The sequence below is a fragment of the Pogoniulus pusillus genome, chromosome 16 (assembly GCF_015220805.1).
Source record: "Pogoniulus pusillus isolate bPogPus1 chromosome 16, bPogPus1.pri, whole genome shotgun sequence".
NCBI classification, from domain to species: domain Eukaryota; kingdom Metazoa; phylum Chordata; class Aves; order Piciformes; family Lybiidae; genus Pogoniulus; species Pogoniulus pusillus.
This window is the reverse complement of record NC_087279.1, coordinates 662456-677714: the sequence shown is the minus strand read 5'-3', so window position 1 is coordinate 677714 and position 15259 is coordinate 662456. Positions and strand designations below refer to the sequence as shown.

Below are 15259 nucleotides of genomic sequence, written 5' to 3'. Positions count from 1 at the left end.
CCAGCTAGAACAGGTTGCTCACAGCCTTGTCCAGCCTCACCTTGAACATCTCCAGAGCTGGGACCTCAGCTCCCTCCCTGGGGCAACCAGGTGCAGTGTTGCAGCAGCCTCCTGGTGCAGAGTCATGGAAAGGCTTAGGTTGGAAGGGAGCTCAAAGCTCATCCAGTTCCACAGGCAGGGACACCTCCCACTGGAACAGGTCACTCAAGGCCTCATCCAGCCTGGTCCTGAACACCTCCAGGGAGGTTGTGGAGCACAGAAGCACCCAATGTGATCTTCAGTGCTTCTGTTCAGTGCTTCTGTGCTCCACAACCTCCCTGGGCAACCTTTGCCAGTGTCTCACCACCCTCAACCTGTACCAGTGTCTCACCCCCCCTCACTTCTTCCTCACATCCAGTTTCCATCTCCCCTCTGCCACTTCAAACCCATTCCTCCTCCTCCTCCTCCTCCTCTCATTCCCAGACCTTGTCACTAGTCCCTCCCCAGCCCTCCTGCAGCCCCCTGCAGACCCTGCAAGGCCACTCCAAGCTCTCCTGGAAGCCTTCTCCTCTCCAGGCTGCACAGCCCCAACTCTCCCAGCCTGTGCTCAGAGCAGAGCTGCTGCAGCCCTCTCAGCATCTTGGTGGCCTCCTCTGCACTGGCTCCAACACTTCCATGTGCTGCTTGTGCTGGGGGCTGCAGAACTGCCCCCAGGGCTGCAGGTGGGGTGTGACCTGCTCCTCACAGCCAACATCTCCTTTCAAACCCCTGCCCAGAGCTGGCTGCAGCCATGGCACAGCCTGGCCCAAGCCAAGGGGCCACACCAAGCCCTGGCTGCAGGAAGGACCTCCAAACACATTTCAGATTTGACATTTCAATGTGCAGAGCCTTGGCCCTCCCCAGAGGATATCCTCTGATTCTCACAGTGCTGCTGCAGCCCCAGAGCCCACACCATTCCCTGGGGACTTCTCCTGGGCTTATCTCACTGCTCTTACCTCAACCTTAACCCCAGGGTGGCCAGGGAGGGACCCAACACATATGCTTCCTTCACACCATGGAACCACAGACTGGTCTGGGCTGGAAGGGACCTCAGAGCTCATCTCCTCCAACCCCTGCCATGCCCACAGACACCCACAGAATCAGAGAATCAACACAGGCTGGCAGAGAGCCCCAAATTCCTCCAGCCCAACCCAGCACCCAGCCCTGCCCAACCAACCAGACCATGGCACTAAGTGCCCCAGCCAGGCTTGGCTGCAACACCTCCAGCCACAGCCACTCCACCACCTCCCTGGGCAGCCCATTCCAGTGCCAATCACTCTCTCTGACAACAACTTCCTCCTAACATCCAGCCCAGACCTGCCCTGGCACAGCTTGAGGCTGTGTCCCCTTCTGCTGCTGCTGGCTGCCTGGCAGCAGAGCCCAACCCCCAACACTCAGCTGCTCAAGGCCTCATCCATTTGAACACCCCCAGGCAGGAGGCAGCCACAGCCTCCCTGGGCAGCCTGTGCCAGGCTCTCACCACCCTCACACTCAACAACTTCTTCCTCAGATCCACTCTAACCCTGCTCTGCCTCAGCTCCAAACCATTCCCCCTGGCCTGGCTCAGACAGCCTCAGAAGTCCCTCAGACAGCAGAAGGCTGCTGACAAAATCAAATCCTGCCTGGGGTGTGCAGGGACAGGAGGAGAATTGTCACAAGAGCCTTTGCCCCGCGAGCTGGCAGCGACACAGGCTCTGCTGGCACCTCAGAGGAGCTAATCCAAGCCCTTTCTACCTCCCAGGAACTCGCTCTCCAAGATTCAGACCCCAGGTTTCCCCAAGGTCTGTGATGTCAAGAGGTTAATTTGCAATCGAGAGAAAAAAAGGCCAGTGAAATATGGGAGAAGGGGAAGTTGAAATGCTGGTGAGGGGGCAGGCTGAAGGCACTCATCTGTGGAGCTAAAATAACAGCAGAGCTGCAGGGCAGCACGAGGAGGAGGGGGAGGAGGGGGAGGCGGGGGGGGGGGGGGGAAGGCGGTGGCAGCAGCCCCATCCATCAGCTGGGCACCTGCCCAGGCTGGCACCTCCTGCAAAGCTGCAGGAGCTGGCCCAGCATCAGCCCCTGGGCACAGCCCCTGCCCAGCACCACACTAAACAAACCTCAGCATCTGCTGCCCTCTGCTTGCCCAGGGCTGCCCAGCTGCAGACTGGCAAGCTGAGGCTGCAGGCAGTGACCCAGCCTCTGGCACACAGCCACAGAGCCACATCCTGCCCTTTGAGGAGACACAGCCCAGGGCACAGCAAGCCTGCAAGAGCCCCCCAGGAGCTGCTGGTCCCCATAGCAGGGCTGCAGGGCTGCAGAGCAAGGCTGCTCCGGCTGGGAGAGCTCTGCTGCTGCTCCAGCTCCTGCACACTGCCCAGAGGGCACCTCCAGACACTGACCTGTGGTGCCAGCTGCTCTCCACAGCTCCCTGATAGGAGCGGGGAGCCAGCTGGAGGCAGGGCTCCTCTCCCTAGGAACAGGGGACAGGATGAGAGATGGCCTCAGGTTGCAGCGGGAGAGGTTCAGGTTGGACACGAGAAGAAACTGACTGAAAAGGTTCTCAAAGGCTGGCACAGGCTCCCAGGGAGGAGCTGAACCCCCAGCCCTGAGTGGTTTCAGGCAGAGCTGTGGTGCTGAGGGCCACAGCTGAGCCCCAGGCTTGGCAGAGGCAGGGAATGGTTTGGCTCCATGATCTCAGAGGGCTTTTCCAACCACAGCCCCTGTGACCCAGCTCTCAGTGAGCTGCTCCACACAGGGCCACTCCTGACACCCTCCCCAAGAGCCAAGAGCAGAGGCTGAGGGGGCTGTGACCATTTGGCCTTCAGCAGAGAAGGCTCCAGAGGCTCTCTCTTCTGAGCAGCAAACCTGAGGGCGGGGAGCAGAGCTGCCAGCCTGGCCCAGGTGGTGCCCAGCCACAGGAGAGACAGGAGGCACAAAGTGGAACTGCCTCAGAAGCAAGGAAAAGCCTTGCTGGTGCGAGGGGCCCAGTGCCACAGCAGGCTGCCCAGACTGGGCACGGCCTCATCCCTGCAGGTACCAAAGCCAGGCTGGGCGAGGGCCTGGGCAGCCTGCCCTCTGCTTCAGAGTCCTGCTGCTCTGAAGAGCAGGGGGGCTCAGCCTGGAGAAGAGAAGGCTCCAGGGGCACCCCAGAGCTGCAGGAGGGCTGCAGAGGGTCTGCAGAGCAGCACGGATGAGGCTGCAGCAGCAGCAGGCACTCCTCGGGAGCCCAGAGCGCTGGAGAGGAGGCTGAGATAAGCTATCTGCAGGCGGGGGGAAGAGCTCTGATCAAACAGTGAGGAGCAGCAGCAGGCTCCTGGGGCTGTTACACATTAAACAGCAATCAATTCACCTCGGATAGGCCACTTCTGCTAATGCCACAGCAACAACCCAGGCAGAAAAGCACACGGCAGGGGGGAAGGGGCAGCGGCAGAGGAGCACCCTGCCTGGTACCCAGTGCCAGGCTGAAGCCAAGCAGAAGAGTGCTGCCACCGTGGGACACCAGCAGAGGCCCATCCTGCCCCAGCAGCACTCTGCTGTGTGCAGGCAGGGAGGTGCTTAGCCCAGGGAAGGGCAAGCAGAGCACAAAGACCCTCACACCTGACGCCCTCCAGCTCCCAAGCTGAGCTCCTCTTTCCTTGGCCTTCCCAGCCCTTCCTTCGGGTGTCTGTCCCTGCCTGCAGCAGCACCCCCAAGACCCAGGCTGGCTGCTGAAATCTCCTTCTGACCTCAAATGGATGAATGAAAGACTAAACCAGAGGATGGCTCAGGCAGGGAGGGACCTCCAGAGAGCATCCAGTCCAACCCCTGCCAGAGCAGGGCACACAGCAACACATCCAGGTGGGCTTGGAAGTCTCCACAGCCTCTCTGGGCAGCCTGCTCCAGGCCTCCAGCACCCTCACACCAAACAAGCTCCTCCTCATGTTGGGGTGGAACCTCCTGGGTTCCAGTTTGTGTCCAGTGCCCCTTGTCCTGTGTCAAAAGCCTGGCCCCTTCTCACCCCCCACCCTCAGTTATCTGTACACATTGATCAGATCCCCTCTCAGCCCTCTCCAGACTCCCCAGCTCCCTCAGCCTGTGCTCACAGCAGAGCTGCTCCAGCCCTGGCAGCATCTTTGTGGCCTCCTCTGGCCTCTCTCCAGCAGCTCTGTGACCTTCTGCTGGGGACCCCAGCACTGGAGGCAGGACTGGGGGTGAGGTCTGAGCAGAGCCAAGGGGCACAATGCCCTCTCTTGCCCTCTGTCCACATTGCTCTGGCTGCAGCCAGCCCCTGGCTGCCAGCTGGGCTGCAGGAGGGCACTGCTGGCTCCTGGGCAGTTGCTCAGCACCAGCACTCCCAGGGCTCTTTCTTCAGGGCTGCTCTCAGCCTCCTCTGCAGACAGCCTGGATTGGTGCCCAGGGCTGGCCTGAGCCAGCTGCAGGACCTTGCCCTGTGCCTTGCTGAACCTCCTGCAGCTGGCACTGGCCACTTCTCAAGCCTGTCACTACCCTTCTGGATGAGCCCCCAGCACCACACAGCCTGGTGTCACCAGCAGACCTGCCGAGGGTGCCTCAGTGGCAATGCCCACGTGGCTGAGCAGGATGCTGAGCAGCACTGACCCCACTCCAGGGGATGCCTGAAGCAAAGCACCTCAGCAGGTCCGAGCACGAAGGGCAGCACCACACCGAGGTTCAAAGAGAAGGGAGATGAAGCAAAGGAAGAGAAAGAGCAGCAGCCCTCCTGGGCCAGCAACCTTCACCCCAGCACCCTCTACCCAGGCACTGCAGAGCTGCTCAGTCACCTCCAGCTGCAGCCCTCAGGAGCAGAAAGCAGAACAAAGCAAGAGCCCATCCTGGGAAGCAGGATGGGAAGAGCCTGAAGTTGCTGGCAAAGTTCTGCCATGTTTGGTCTAACCTGGGACAAGCCAGGGACAGAAGCCTCCAGAAAACTCCACTCACCTGCTTGTTGAACCAGAGGAGGGTGAGAGCTCGGGAGAGGCTGACCTCTGCACCTCCTCCAGGGAGCATGGCTCACTTCTGCCATCAGGAGTTTCTCTCTGGAGGGTCTGGGCCTTTCCAGGGCCAGCAGCTGCCTGATGCTCTTCCCTGTGTCCTGGCAAGCAGAAGGACAGAGATCAGCACCAATGCCCCAGCCTAACACTCTTGTTTAAACCTCTGCAGCCTGAGGGCAGATCCCAGGCAAAATGGAGCTTGGACTTTTCCAGCCCTCTGGAAATGGCTCTGACAGAAATGGCCCCACTGAACTGCAACTGGAGTGTGGAGGAGCTCCACAACCTCTGAATTCAGCTCCAGCCTGCCCTCTCCCTTCCCCTACACTGTCTCATTTGGCCTCAGAGGCATCAGCTGTGCTGCCAGCCAGCAGCAGCTCCCAGCGAGGCGGTGGTGCCAGCAGTGAAGGGGAGTGGGCAACGGGCAGGGTGAGAACAGCCAAGGCCCCGTGCAGCACAGCAGCTAGCAGAGGTGTCTGTGCCACTGCCACTTCCAGTGCCTCCCCTCGGGCAAGGCAAAGGCCTGCACCTACGAGGCATAAGGGCTGGGAAGGGACTGGTTTAGGCAGAGGGCTGCAGAAGGTGATGTGGCTCAGGAAGAGGAATGAAAGCAGCACTGAAAGCAGAGAGGCTGAAGCAGCCAGCACTGCAGCAGAGGGCAGGTGTCAGAGCACCATGCCAGCAGAGCCAGAGTGGGTAAGGATGGTGCCAAGCTTCAGCTCTCTGCTCCAGTTAGGCCTGCAAGGGGCACAGATTTCACAGTCACAGCTTCAATCAGGTTGGAAGGGACCCCAAAGGTCACCCTGGTCAGCCCCTGCAGTAGCAGGGGACACCCCCAGCTAGAGCAGGCTGCTCAGGGACACATCCAGCCTGACCTTGAATGTCTGCAGGGATGGGGCCTCGAGCACAGCCCTGGGCAGCCTGTGCCAGCCTCTGCCCACCCTCACTGTGCACAGCTTCCTCCTGCTGCCCAACCTACCTCTGCCCTGCTCCAGTTCCAAACCATTGCCCTCAGCCTGTCCCCACAGCCCGGCTGAGCAGCCCCTGCCCAGCTGCCTGCAGGTGCCCCTGCAGATACTGAAATGCAGCTCTGAGGTCTCCCTGGAGCCTTCTCCAGGCTGCATAGCCCCAACTCTCCCAGCCTGTCCCCAAGGCAGAGGTTCTCCAGGCTATGAGGATCCGGGTGGCCTCCTTTGGACCCTCTCCATCAGCTCCAGGTCCTACTTGTGTTGGGGTCCCACAGCTGGACACAGCTGCAGCTGAGGACTCCCCAGAGCAAAGCTGAGGGGCAGGATCCCTCTCTCCATCTCTGCCCAGGCTGCTCTGGAGGCAGCCCAGGCTGCCCTTGGCCTTCTGGGCTGGCAGTGCCCACTTCTGGCTCCTGCCCAGCTTCTCCTCCCCCCAGCACCCCCAGGCCCTGCTCTGCAGGGCTGCTCTCACTCTCATCCCCCCCCGGCTGAGCTGGCACCGAGGGCTGCCCTGACCTGTCTTTGCACGTCACAGCCCAGTGCTGGGGCCCTTCCCTGCTGCAGTTTGCAGTCTAATAAGGCAGCAATTCTGTTAATGATGAACACTGAGGAAAGCCTGCAGGCACCTGCTGCCTCCCCTCACAGCAGCCCTCTGCAGCTGTGCTGCCGAGGGACTTGGGTCAGGGCTGGGCTTGGCAGTGTTGGGCTAAGGGCTGGACTAGAAGACCCTAAAAGGCTTTCCCAGGCTAAAGGATCCTGTGGGCCTGGGGCTTTGGGTCTATCCTCTTGGTTTGCTTTGGTTTGCAGTGGTTTGCAGTCAGCCAGCTGCAGCAACCTGGCCGCAGGGCAGGCACTGACACACCAAAGATGACTGAAAGCTCAGTGCGGAAAGAGGGTAAAGGAAGGTCTGCAGGGCTGGCAGAAGCAGGGGAGGTGGTGCCAGGCCAGGCTGGCACTCCTGCTGTCTGGGATTCTCTACCTGGGCACTCTCGTGGCCAACCCAACTGGCTCAAGCCAGCTGAGGTGACAGAGAAGGAGCTCGCACAGGAGCCCAGAGCAGGCACAGCCTCTGGCCAGGGCACAGCTGGAAAAGGAGCTCGCAGTGACTGCTCACTGCTGCCTGCCACACAGGAGCAGCAGCTCTGTGCCTTCCCCCTCAAGCTCCTTCATATGCCCTGCACCCAGGCCTGCAGGGAGTGCTGAGCACACAATTCCTGCTATTACACTGCCACTGGAACTTGGTTTTATTCCTGAGAGCTCTCCTGGAGGAGACAGCCCAGGAGACAGCCAGAGAGTTCAGCCTAGCTGAGAGCAGGATCTGTGAGGGCCAGGACAAACTGAACTGCCTCATTCTCCCAAGGATGCAGCCAACAGCACATCCAGTTCTGCTCAAAGGAATCCAGGATCCTGCACAGATCCCAGCTCCACAGTTGCAGTAGCCTGAGGAATCCAAATCACACATCCAAGGGCAGAGGGACACTGCCAAAGCAGCCAGCAGCACCCACGAGTGAGGCTGACGCAGCCCAGAAGGAGCTCAAAGCAGGCACAGGGAGGAGAGCAGGCAGAGGGGAGATGTCCTTCCTGCCTCGGGGGGAGCTGAGCAGTGCAGCTGTGCACCCCTAGACCTCCCCATGCTGAGCTACAGCAGCACAGAGCTCAAAAAGAGAGGCCAAATGCTGCAGAAACACTCAAAAAGCAGCCCAGGGATTCCCCTGTCCCAGCCCCAGGACTGAGAAAGCCTTGTTCCAGTCCACACCAACCCCTCTGCCCCTCCCTGCCCCACTGGTGACACAGACAAGCTGCAACCAGCCAGCAACACCTGGGAGCACCTGCAGCTCAGACCTGCACACTGGCACCTGCCCATGCTCAGCAGCTTCAGCAGCTCTGCCCTGGAGCCCAACAGCCCCTTCCAGCCATCCGACTGAAGCAGAACTCCAACTAAGCACCCACCCCACAAACTCCTCTCTACTGCACTGTGCCAGTCCAAGCAGAGCAGTCAGGTCCTGCTGAGTGCTGCTGTGCCCACTCCGGCCCCTCTGGGGGCTCTCTGATTCGCTTCCCCTTTCTCCTGTAAGGGCTGCAGGAGAACACTGCCTTGGGACCCCCCCTCAGCAGTCTGGCTCAGGAGGGGTCTGTGTTACACACCACCCACCTGTGCCTGCTGGCAGCTCTCTGGCAGCATCTTCTTTGCCTGGAGCTCTCTCTGCTGTGTCCAGGGCACTCTCTGCTGTCCTCTTGCCACCTCTCTTCCACCGCTTACTGACCTGATCCACCAGGAGCTGGAACTCCTTCCTGTGCTTGCTCCCTGCAAGGCAGAGGGTGTCAGTGCCCAGCACCAAGCACAAAGCACAGCTGTAAGGCAGCAGGCTTGGTGCTGCACAGGCAGCCCAGCTGCGTGCCCCAGACCTGTGGCTGTGTTTGGCTGAGCTCCCCAGCAGCACCTGCACAGCTGGAAAGGGGACCTGTGCACAGCTGGGGGAGCTGCTTCTCCCCATCATCCTTTTTGCTCCCCATTATCCTCCTTGCTCTTTCCAAGCTGCAGTACTGCAATCACCAGACAACATCTGTGCCCAGAGGAAGGGGCCAGGCTCTTTTCAGTGGTGCCCAGCAACGGGACAAGGGACAATGGGCACAAACTGGAACGGGCAGAATCACAACCAGGCCTCCTCAGGACAAGTGAGGTGGATGCCTCAGGCCTGGAACCATTGAAGGGGCTGTAAGGGACCTGCAGTAGCTGGGGATGTCCCTGCTGACTGCAGGGGGTAGGACTGGAGGAGCTTTCCAAGTCCCCCCAACCCAAAGCAGCCTCAGGCTCTGACTCTGCTGCTGCTGAGTGCTTCTGTGCTGCCTGGCCTGGCTAACTGGGAACAGCAAACAGATGTGCTGCGAAGCAAGGGCCTCGGAAGCCAGCTTGGAGCTCAGCTGAGACAAAACCCTCCCTCGGCACCGCCCTGGGCTGTTTGTTTGCTGCTTTCCGTTGTAAGTTGCTGTGCGGGGTGGGGAGGGCAGGAGCCGCCCCGACCTTCCCTGCAGCTGCAGCCCCGCCTGGGCTCCAGCAAACCACAGCTTCACAGGCTGCACTGCCTGCGAAGGGACCCCCTGCACTCAGAAAGGACCCCCCCAGCTAGAGCAGGCTGCTCAGGGCCCCATCAAACCTGGCTCTGAATGTCTTCCATCCCCCTCCTCTCCTGCCCACCACTCTTGTGCTTTTCAGTGCAAGCCCAAAGCCTTCCCAGGCGAGCAGCAAGGTGCTGGCAGCAGCAGGCAGTGCTGGGCTGCACTGTAAATCACGGCTGTGCTGCAGGGCCCTGCCACCACCCTGCCTTGGGCACAGGGCACTGAAACAGCCACCGAGAGCAGCACAAAGAGCCAAAGCACCAGGGGGAGGCTCTGCCAGCACCGGGAACTTAGAGGGCTGGGAGCAGCTCTTGATCAATGTTTCCTGCTCTGGAGGGTTTGTAACTCGGACGGGAGCCTTGGCTGTGACAGAGCAAGACGAAGCTGACAGAAGTGTTTCTGTTGCTGGAGGGTTTTACCTCTCAAAAAGCAGAGGGTTTGCTGTATGGAAACAGCTGAGAGGAGCTGAGGCTGCCACGGAGCCCCTGAGGAGCAGGGGGAAGCTGCTGCAGGGGATGGTGCAGCCCAGCAGGCAGCCAAGTGCTGGCTGCAGCCAGAGCAGCGTGGGCAGAGGGCAAGAGGGCATTGTGCCCCTTGGCTCTGCTCAGACCTCACCCCCAGTCCTGCCTCCAGTGTCCCCAACACGAGGACACAGTTCTGCTGAATAGAGACCAGAGGAGGCCACAAAGATGCTGCCAGGGCAGGAGCAGCTCTGCTGTGAGCACAGGCTGAGGGAGCTGGGGGGTGCAGCCTGCAGAGGAGAAGGCTCCAGAGGCACCTCAGAGCTGCTGCCAAGAGCTGAAGGGAGCCTGCAGGAAGGCTGCAGAGGGACTTGTGCTGAGGGTGTCTGAGCCAAGCCAAGGGCGATGGTTTGGAGCTGAGGCAGAGCAGGCTGAGAGTGGAGCTGAGGAAGAAGCTGTTGAGTGTGAGGGTGGTGAGAGCCTGGCACAGGCTGCCCAGGGAGGCTGTGGCTGCCTCCTGCCTGGGGGTGTTCAAAGCCAGGCTGGATGAGGCCTTGAGCAGCTGAGTGTGGCTGAGAGGTGTCCGTGGGCATGGCAGGGGTTGGAGGAGATGAGCTCTGAGCTCCCTTCCAGCCTGAGCCAGGCTGGGATTTCTGTGCTGATGCAGTGAACAGCTGCAGTGGCTGCTCAAGGAGAGCCCCCAGCCAGCACCCCGAGCAGCCTCGGGTTCATCACCATAATGGTCACTGAGATTTCCCAAACCTCAGGCAGGAAGAAGGAAAAGCACCAAAAATGAACAAAGATTAATTAAAAACCCAAACCACCAGCAAAGGAAAGCCCAAACCCAGCCCCCAGAGGGCAGTTTGCACTGTGCCAGGAGCCCAGGGCACTGCAAAGGAGAGAAGAGAAAGAAATCTTTTAGAGCTGCTTTGTCTCTCCTTTCAGCACAGCTCTCAGCTCCAGGGAGCTGCTCCACATGGAGATACAGAACCAAGAGAATAAGGCTGAGGTGTTTGACTCAGAACTTCTGCCAGTTAATTAATTCACTGATTTGGCTGTGAATTGAGGGCCTGGGGTGCAAATGTTGTCAATTAAAAGGGTAAAAAAAGCCCTTTCATTGTGCAATAAAGCTTAGAGAGTCCATCTGTGCTGCCGGGAGGAGCAGTCCTGCAGGAGAGGCCTGCCCAGCCCTGCCTGGCCTCTGCCTTAATGAACAATTCTTCTGCCATGCTCCTTCCTTGCCCATTGCTTCACTGGCAGCTAAACTGCTGCCTCCAGTTAGCCTCTCCCCCCTGGCCATCACTCTCACTAGTTTTCAGGCCCTGTGATTCCATTACAAACATTTCTCTGCTTCCCCCTTCCCCTGTTTTTCCTGTGCAAAGCTGCCACGGGGCTCTGGCAGCCCTTGGAGCCACAGCCCTGAGCAGCAGCAGCTCAGTGCAACTCCTGGGCTGGGCAAACTGAGGCAGCACCTGGAGGCTTCTGGGTCTCAAACACAGCAGACAGCTGCACGGGGGAGCAGCAGTGCCAGTCCCCAGGACACTGCCCGCAGCAACCACTGGCTCCTGCCGCCTGTGTGCGGGGCTGGGCACAGCCAGGGGCCAGCTCCGTGGGGAGCCACGCTCAGGGGGCACAGCTCAGGGCACTGCTGGGCCCCTGTGGCAGCTGCTCTGTGACTGCAGCACCCTAAAAGAGCAGAGCCCAAGCCCCAGCTGGCCCCAGAAGGTTGCTCCTATGGCACCTGCTGTGCTCCAGGAGCTCCTGCAGCCCTTGGACTTGCTCTTTACGGAGCTGCTGAGGGCTCCTGGGGCAGAATTCCCACCTCGGGATGAACTCTCTGTGGAGTGTTTTGTGTCTCTGCAGGGTCCCCTCGCTTCCATCTGCCGGCAGGAGCTCCCTGCAGGCCTGCAGGATGCTGACTGCCCAGCTGCTTGGCAGCAGAGTGCCTCAGATGAGAGCAGCTCCGCACACATGCTCCAGAGAGCAGCCTCAGAACAGCCACAGAAAGAGAGGGGAAAACTGCTGAAGGTTTAGGTCCTTATTTAGCCTTGACAGGAACCCAAGGAAAGTCAACAAGGCTAAATCCAGCTGCATTATGGAGTAAATTCTGTGCCCAGAGGAGGCACAGGGACATGCCTGTGCTGCAGAGGCAGAGTCAGCCCCAGCACACCCAGAACCCCAGCAGGCAGTGAAGCACCAAGGGATGCTGCTTGGAGCCTGCACACCTGCTCCTCGACCCTCCAGAAAACTGGGTGGTTCCATCAAGCTCTGCCCTCAGCCTCCTCTGCTCCAGGCTGCACACCCCCAGCTCCCTCAGCTGCTCCCCCCCAGCCCTGCTCTCCAGACCCTGCCCCAGCTTCCTTGCCCTTCTCTGGACCTGCTCCAGCCCCTCAATGTCCTTCCTGGAGCAAGGGCCCAAAACTGCACCCAGTACTGCAGGTGTGGGCTCAGCAGTGCAGGGTGCAGGGGGACAGCTCCTGCCCTAAGTCACACAACTCTGCACAGGGGCAGAGGAGTCTGCTACTCACGATAGCCAGAGTGGATCTCATCGATCTCCTCCTCTGTCTGGTCCTTGGTGAAGGTCAAGCTCTAGAGAAAGCACACAAATGGTACTGACAGCAACCAGAAGCTGCTGAAGCTGCCCTTTAAAGCCAGCCCCAGAAGCGGCAGGAGCAGCAGCCAGGTCTGCAGCACAGCCAGCGGCTGCCTTGCCCTGCTCTCACACGCAGGACTCAGCCAGGCCAGCCCAGGACCCCCAGCGTGTGTGGGCCAGAGCAGCTCCTACCCTGCAGGAGCTGCAGGAGGCCCCAGAGCCTCCTGTGCCACGGGAAGGGAGCAGGCACTGCTGCTGGCACAGAAGTGAGGCCCTGCAGAACTCCAGGAAGCAAAGCACTCCCCACACGGCCACAGAGGGTCAGATCCCTCCACAGCCCACGGGGAACATGGCAGCAAAGGGAGTGGTGGGAGCAAATGGGGTGGTTGGGAGGTGTTGGGTGAGGATCCCAAGGTACAGCCTAGGGCCTGCCCCACTCAGGGGACAGCCAGCAGGTCCAGGGCCCACCCTGCCAGCCCCTGCCCAGTGCCCCCCTTACATTGTCAGTGGGTTTGCTCAGCTCCAGCTGCAGCCTGATCTTCTCATTCTTCTCCAGCTCCCGGACGATCTCTGCAACTTGGGCAAGAGAAGGAAGGGGTCAGCAGCACTGGAGCCTGAGACACCACTGAGCCCCTGGCTTGGGAGGGACCTTGGGGCTCACGGAGTCCAACCTTGCCCCACCACTGCCAGGGCACCACCGACCCACAGCCCTCAGCACCACATCTCCACTGCTCTGAAACCTCATCCAGCCTGGCCTCGGACACCTCCAGGGAGGGGATGTCCACAGCAACCTGCTGCAGCGTCTCGGCAGCTGAAGCTGCTTGCAACAGCTGCTGGAGCGCCCCGTTCAGCCAGGCTGAGTGACCAGCACAGAGCCGCAGAACCATGGAGCCACAGAACTGGCGAGGCTGGCAGAGGCCTCTGAGATCACCAAGTCCAGCCACGCAGCTGGAGCTCACAGCATCCCTCTAGCTCTGAGAGCAGCAGGGCTGGCCTGTGCTGCAGAGCCAGCAGGCAGAGCCACAGCCTGACCCCGGCCCCGGCAGGCTGAGACTCTGCGGGACGCTGCTGGCTGTGCGGCTCCCAGGAGGGCAGCAGCAGAATGGGAGCTTCAAAGGGGCTCTGTGCCCTGAGCTCCTCACCAAACCTCGGCCAGCTCTGAAGCTGCTGGGGCTGGCTGCTTGTGCTGCTCCTTGCGGCACCGAGCTGGGAGGGGGCCAAGGACCCACCCCTAGATGCAGTGTGTGCTCCCAGGCTGCAGGGAGAGGAGCTGGGACCATCCTGCCCCCAGCTCACACGAGCTCTGCAGCGACTGCGGCTGGCCACAGCGCCCGCAACGGCAGGCGGCAGGAGCGACAGGCTCAGCTCGGGTGCACTGAACTGCCACAAACACCTACCTGCACTCAGCAGCAGCCCATCCCACCCGGGCCTGCTCTCTCCCCTGGAAACCTCATCTGGAAACCAAATCCCACGGAAACAGCCACAGCTCAGGGCACAGGAGGGAGGGAACCACTGCAAACGGAGGCATCAACCAGCCGCAGCCTTGGGCTTCCCCTTGCCTTCCACTATATGCCTCAGTCTAGCCTGGAGCCCCACTGGAGCCTGGAGGCCCCCACTGCACCTAGTCACTGCAGACAGAGAACATTTCTCAGAGCAGGGCTGGTAAAGCAGGAAGGGTGAAAGAATTCCAAGGCAGTGTCTGTGGTGCTGGGCACTCCCAGAACACACCAGGACCTTTCTGCTTGCCCTGATGCATGGCAGACAAACTCCTGCAGCTCCAGCTCTGCCAGCTCCTCAGCTCCAGCTCTGCCAGCTCCTCAGCCCAGCCTCTCTGCCAGCCTGCAGAGGAAGAGCAGAGCTGCAGAGCAGCAGTGTCAGAGGGTGCCAGCCCCAGCTCACCTGGTTTGGGGTGCAGGGAGTCACACTGGGCGTTGTACATGTGTGTGAACTCCTGGTGCCTCCTGATGAGCTGCTGCCTGCTGCCGCGGGCGGACAGCCCCTGCGCCTTCAGCTTCCTCTTCAGGTCCCGCTCAGACAGCAGGTTGTACACAACCTTGGCCAGGGGCTTCCTCTTGTGCCCAGAGCTGCAGGGGGACAGACAAACCCTGCTGGCAGCCCGAGACGCCAGGCTGCCAACTGGCACAATGCCCTCTCTTGCCCTCTGCCCACGCTGCTCTGGCTGCAGTCAGCTCCTCAGCCCCAGCTCTGCCAGCTGGGCTGCAGAAGGGCACTGCTAGCTCCTGTGCAGCTGCTCAGCACCCAACACCCCCAGGGCTCTTTCTTCAGGGCTGCTCTCAGCCTCCTCTGCAGCCAGCCTGGATTGGTGCCCAGGGCTGGCCTGACCCAGCTGCAGGACCTTGCCCTTCACTCTCAAACAGGCCTGGGGCACAGCTGGATGTACCAAGAGGCACTGCAGAGCTCCTCAGCAACAGCATCTGGGGAAATACCAAAATGCCAGGGAGCCCTTTGAAGGTGCCAACAGAGCTGTGTGTGAACCACAGCATGGCAGGGCTGGAGATCAGCCAGTCCAAACCCCTGCCAGAGCAGGGGCACCCAGGAACACACCCAGGCAGGCCAGGATTCAGCAGCCACCAGCCAGTGTTCTCCAGAGGTGAGGCAGAGGAGTCCCCACCTGGATGCGTTCCTGTGTGACCTGCCTGAGGTGACCCTGCCTTGGCAGAGTGGTTGGACCTGATGATCTCCAGAGGTCACTTCCAAGCTCCAACATTCTGTGATACCTTCTCAAGATGCCAGCAGCCCAGAGAGGATGAGCAGAAGGCTGAGGTTTAGTGGGCAGCTGAAGAGGGGCTGGCTTTGACTCCTCAGTAAGGCCACCCCAGATGCAATGCAAATGCCCCAGCACACTGCAGTGCTGCTTGGCCTTGCCCTCACCCCTCACAGAATGCCCTCCAACATGACTGGGCAAAAGCAGCTTGAGGAGAAAAGCACTTCCCAAGCCCAGGTTCCAAGGAGCTGGAGATGGAAGCAGGCAGTGAGAGTCCCTTCCAGTCCTGCAGCCTGAGCAGTCAGAAATGACAGCAATGAGCCACAGTGAGGCCAGCAAGCAGGACAGTGAGGGCCTTCTCTGAGGGCAGTGTGGCAGCCCTGGCAGATGCTGGGGCACAGGCATCCATC

The 15259-nt window shown here is 60.5% G+C and overlaps 1 protein-coding gene across 2 annotated transcripts in view; it reads right to left on the bottom strand.

The window, feature by feature from the left end:
• RAD18 (RAD18 E3 ubiquitin protein ligase) overlaps positions 1 to 15259 on the bottom strand; it is a 33535-nt gene that overhangs the window by 6673 nt on the left and 11603 nt on the right. For both annotated transcript variants that reach the window (XM_064156135.1, XM_064156136.1), the window contains exons 7-11: positions 14024 to 14208; positions 12624 to 12700; positions 12060 to 12120; positions 8106 to 8258; positions 4936 to 5089 (exon numbers count right to left, since the gene is read on the bottom strand). In XM_064156135.1, the coding sequence (XP_064012205.1) occupies positions 4936 to 5089; positions 8106 to 8258; positions 12060 to 12120; positions 12624 to 12700; positions 14024 to 14208 (630 nt within the window). The remainder of the gene's footprint in view (positions 1 to 4935; positions 5090 to 8105; positions 8259 to 12059; positions 12121 to 12623; positions 12701 to 14023; positions 14209 to 15259) is intronic.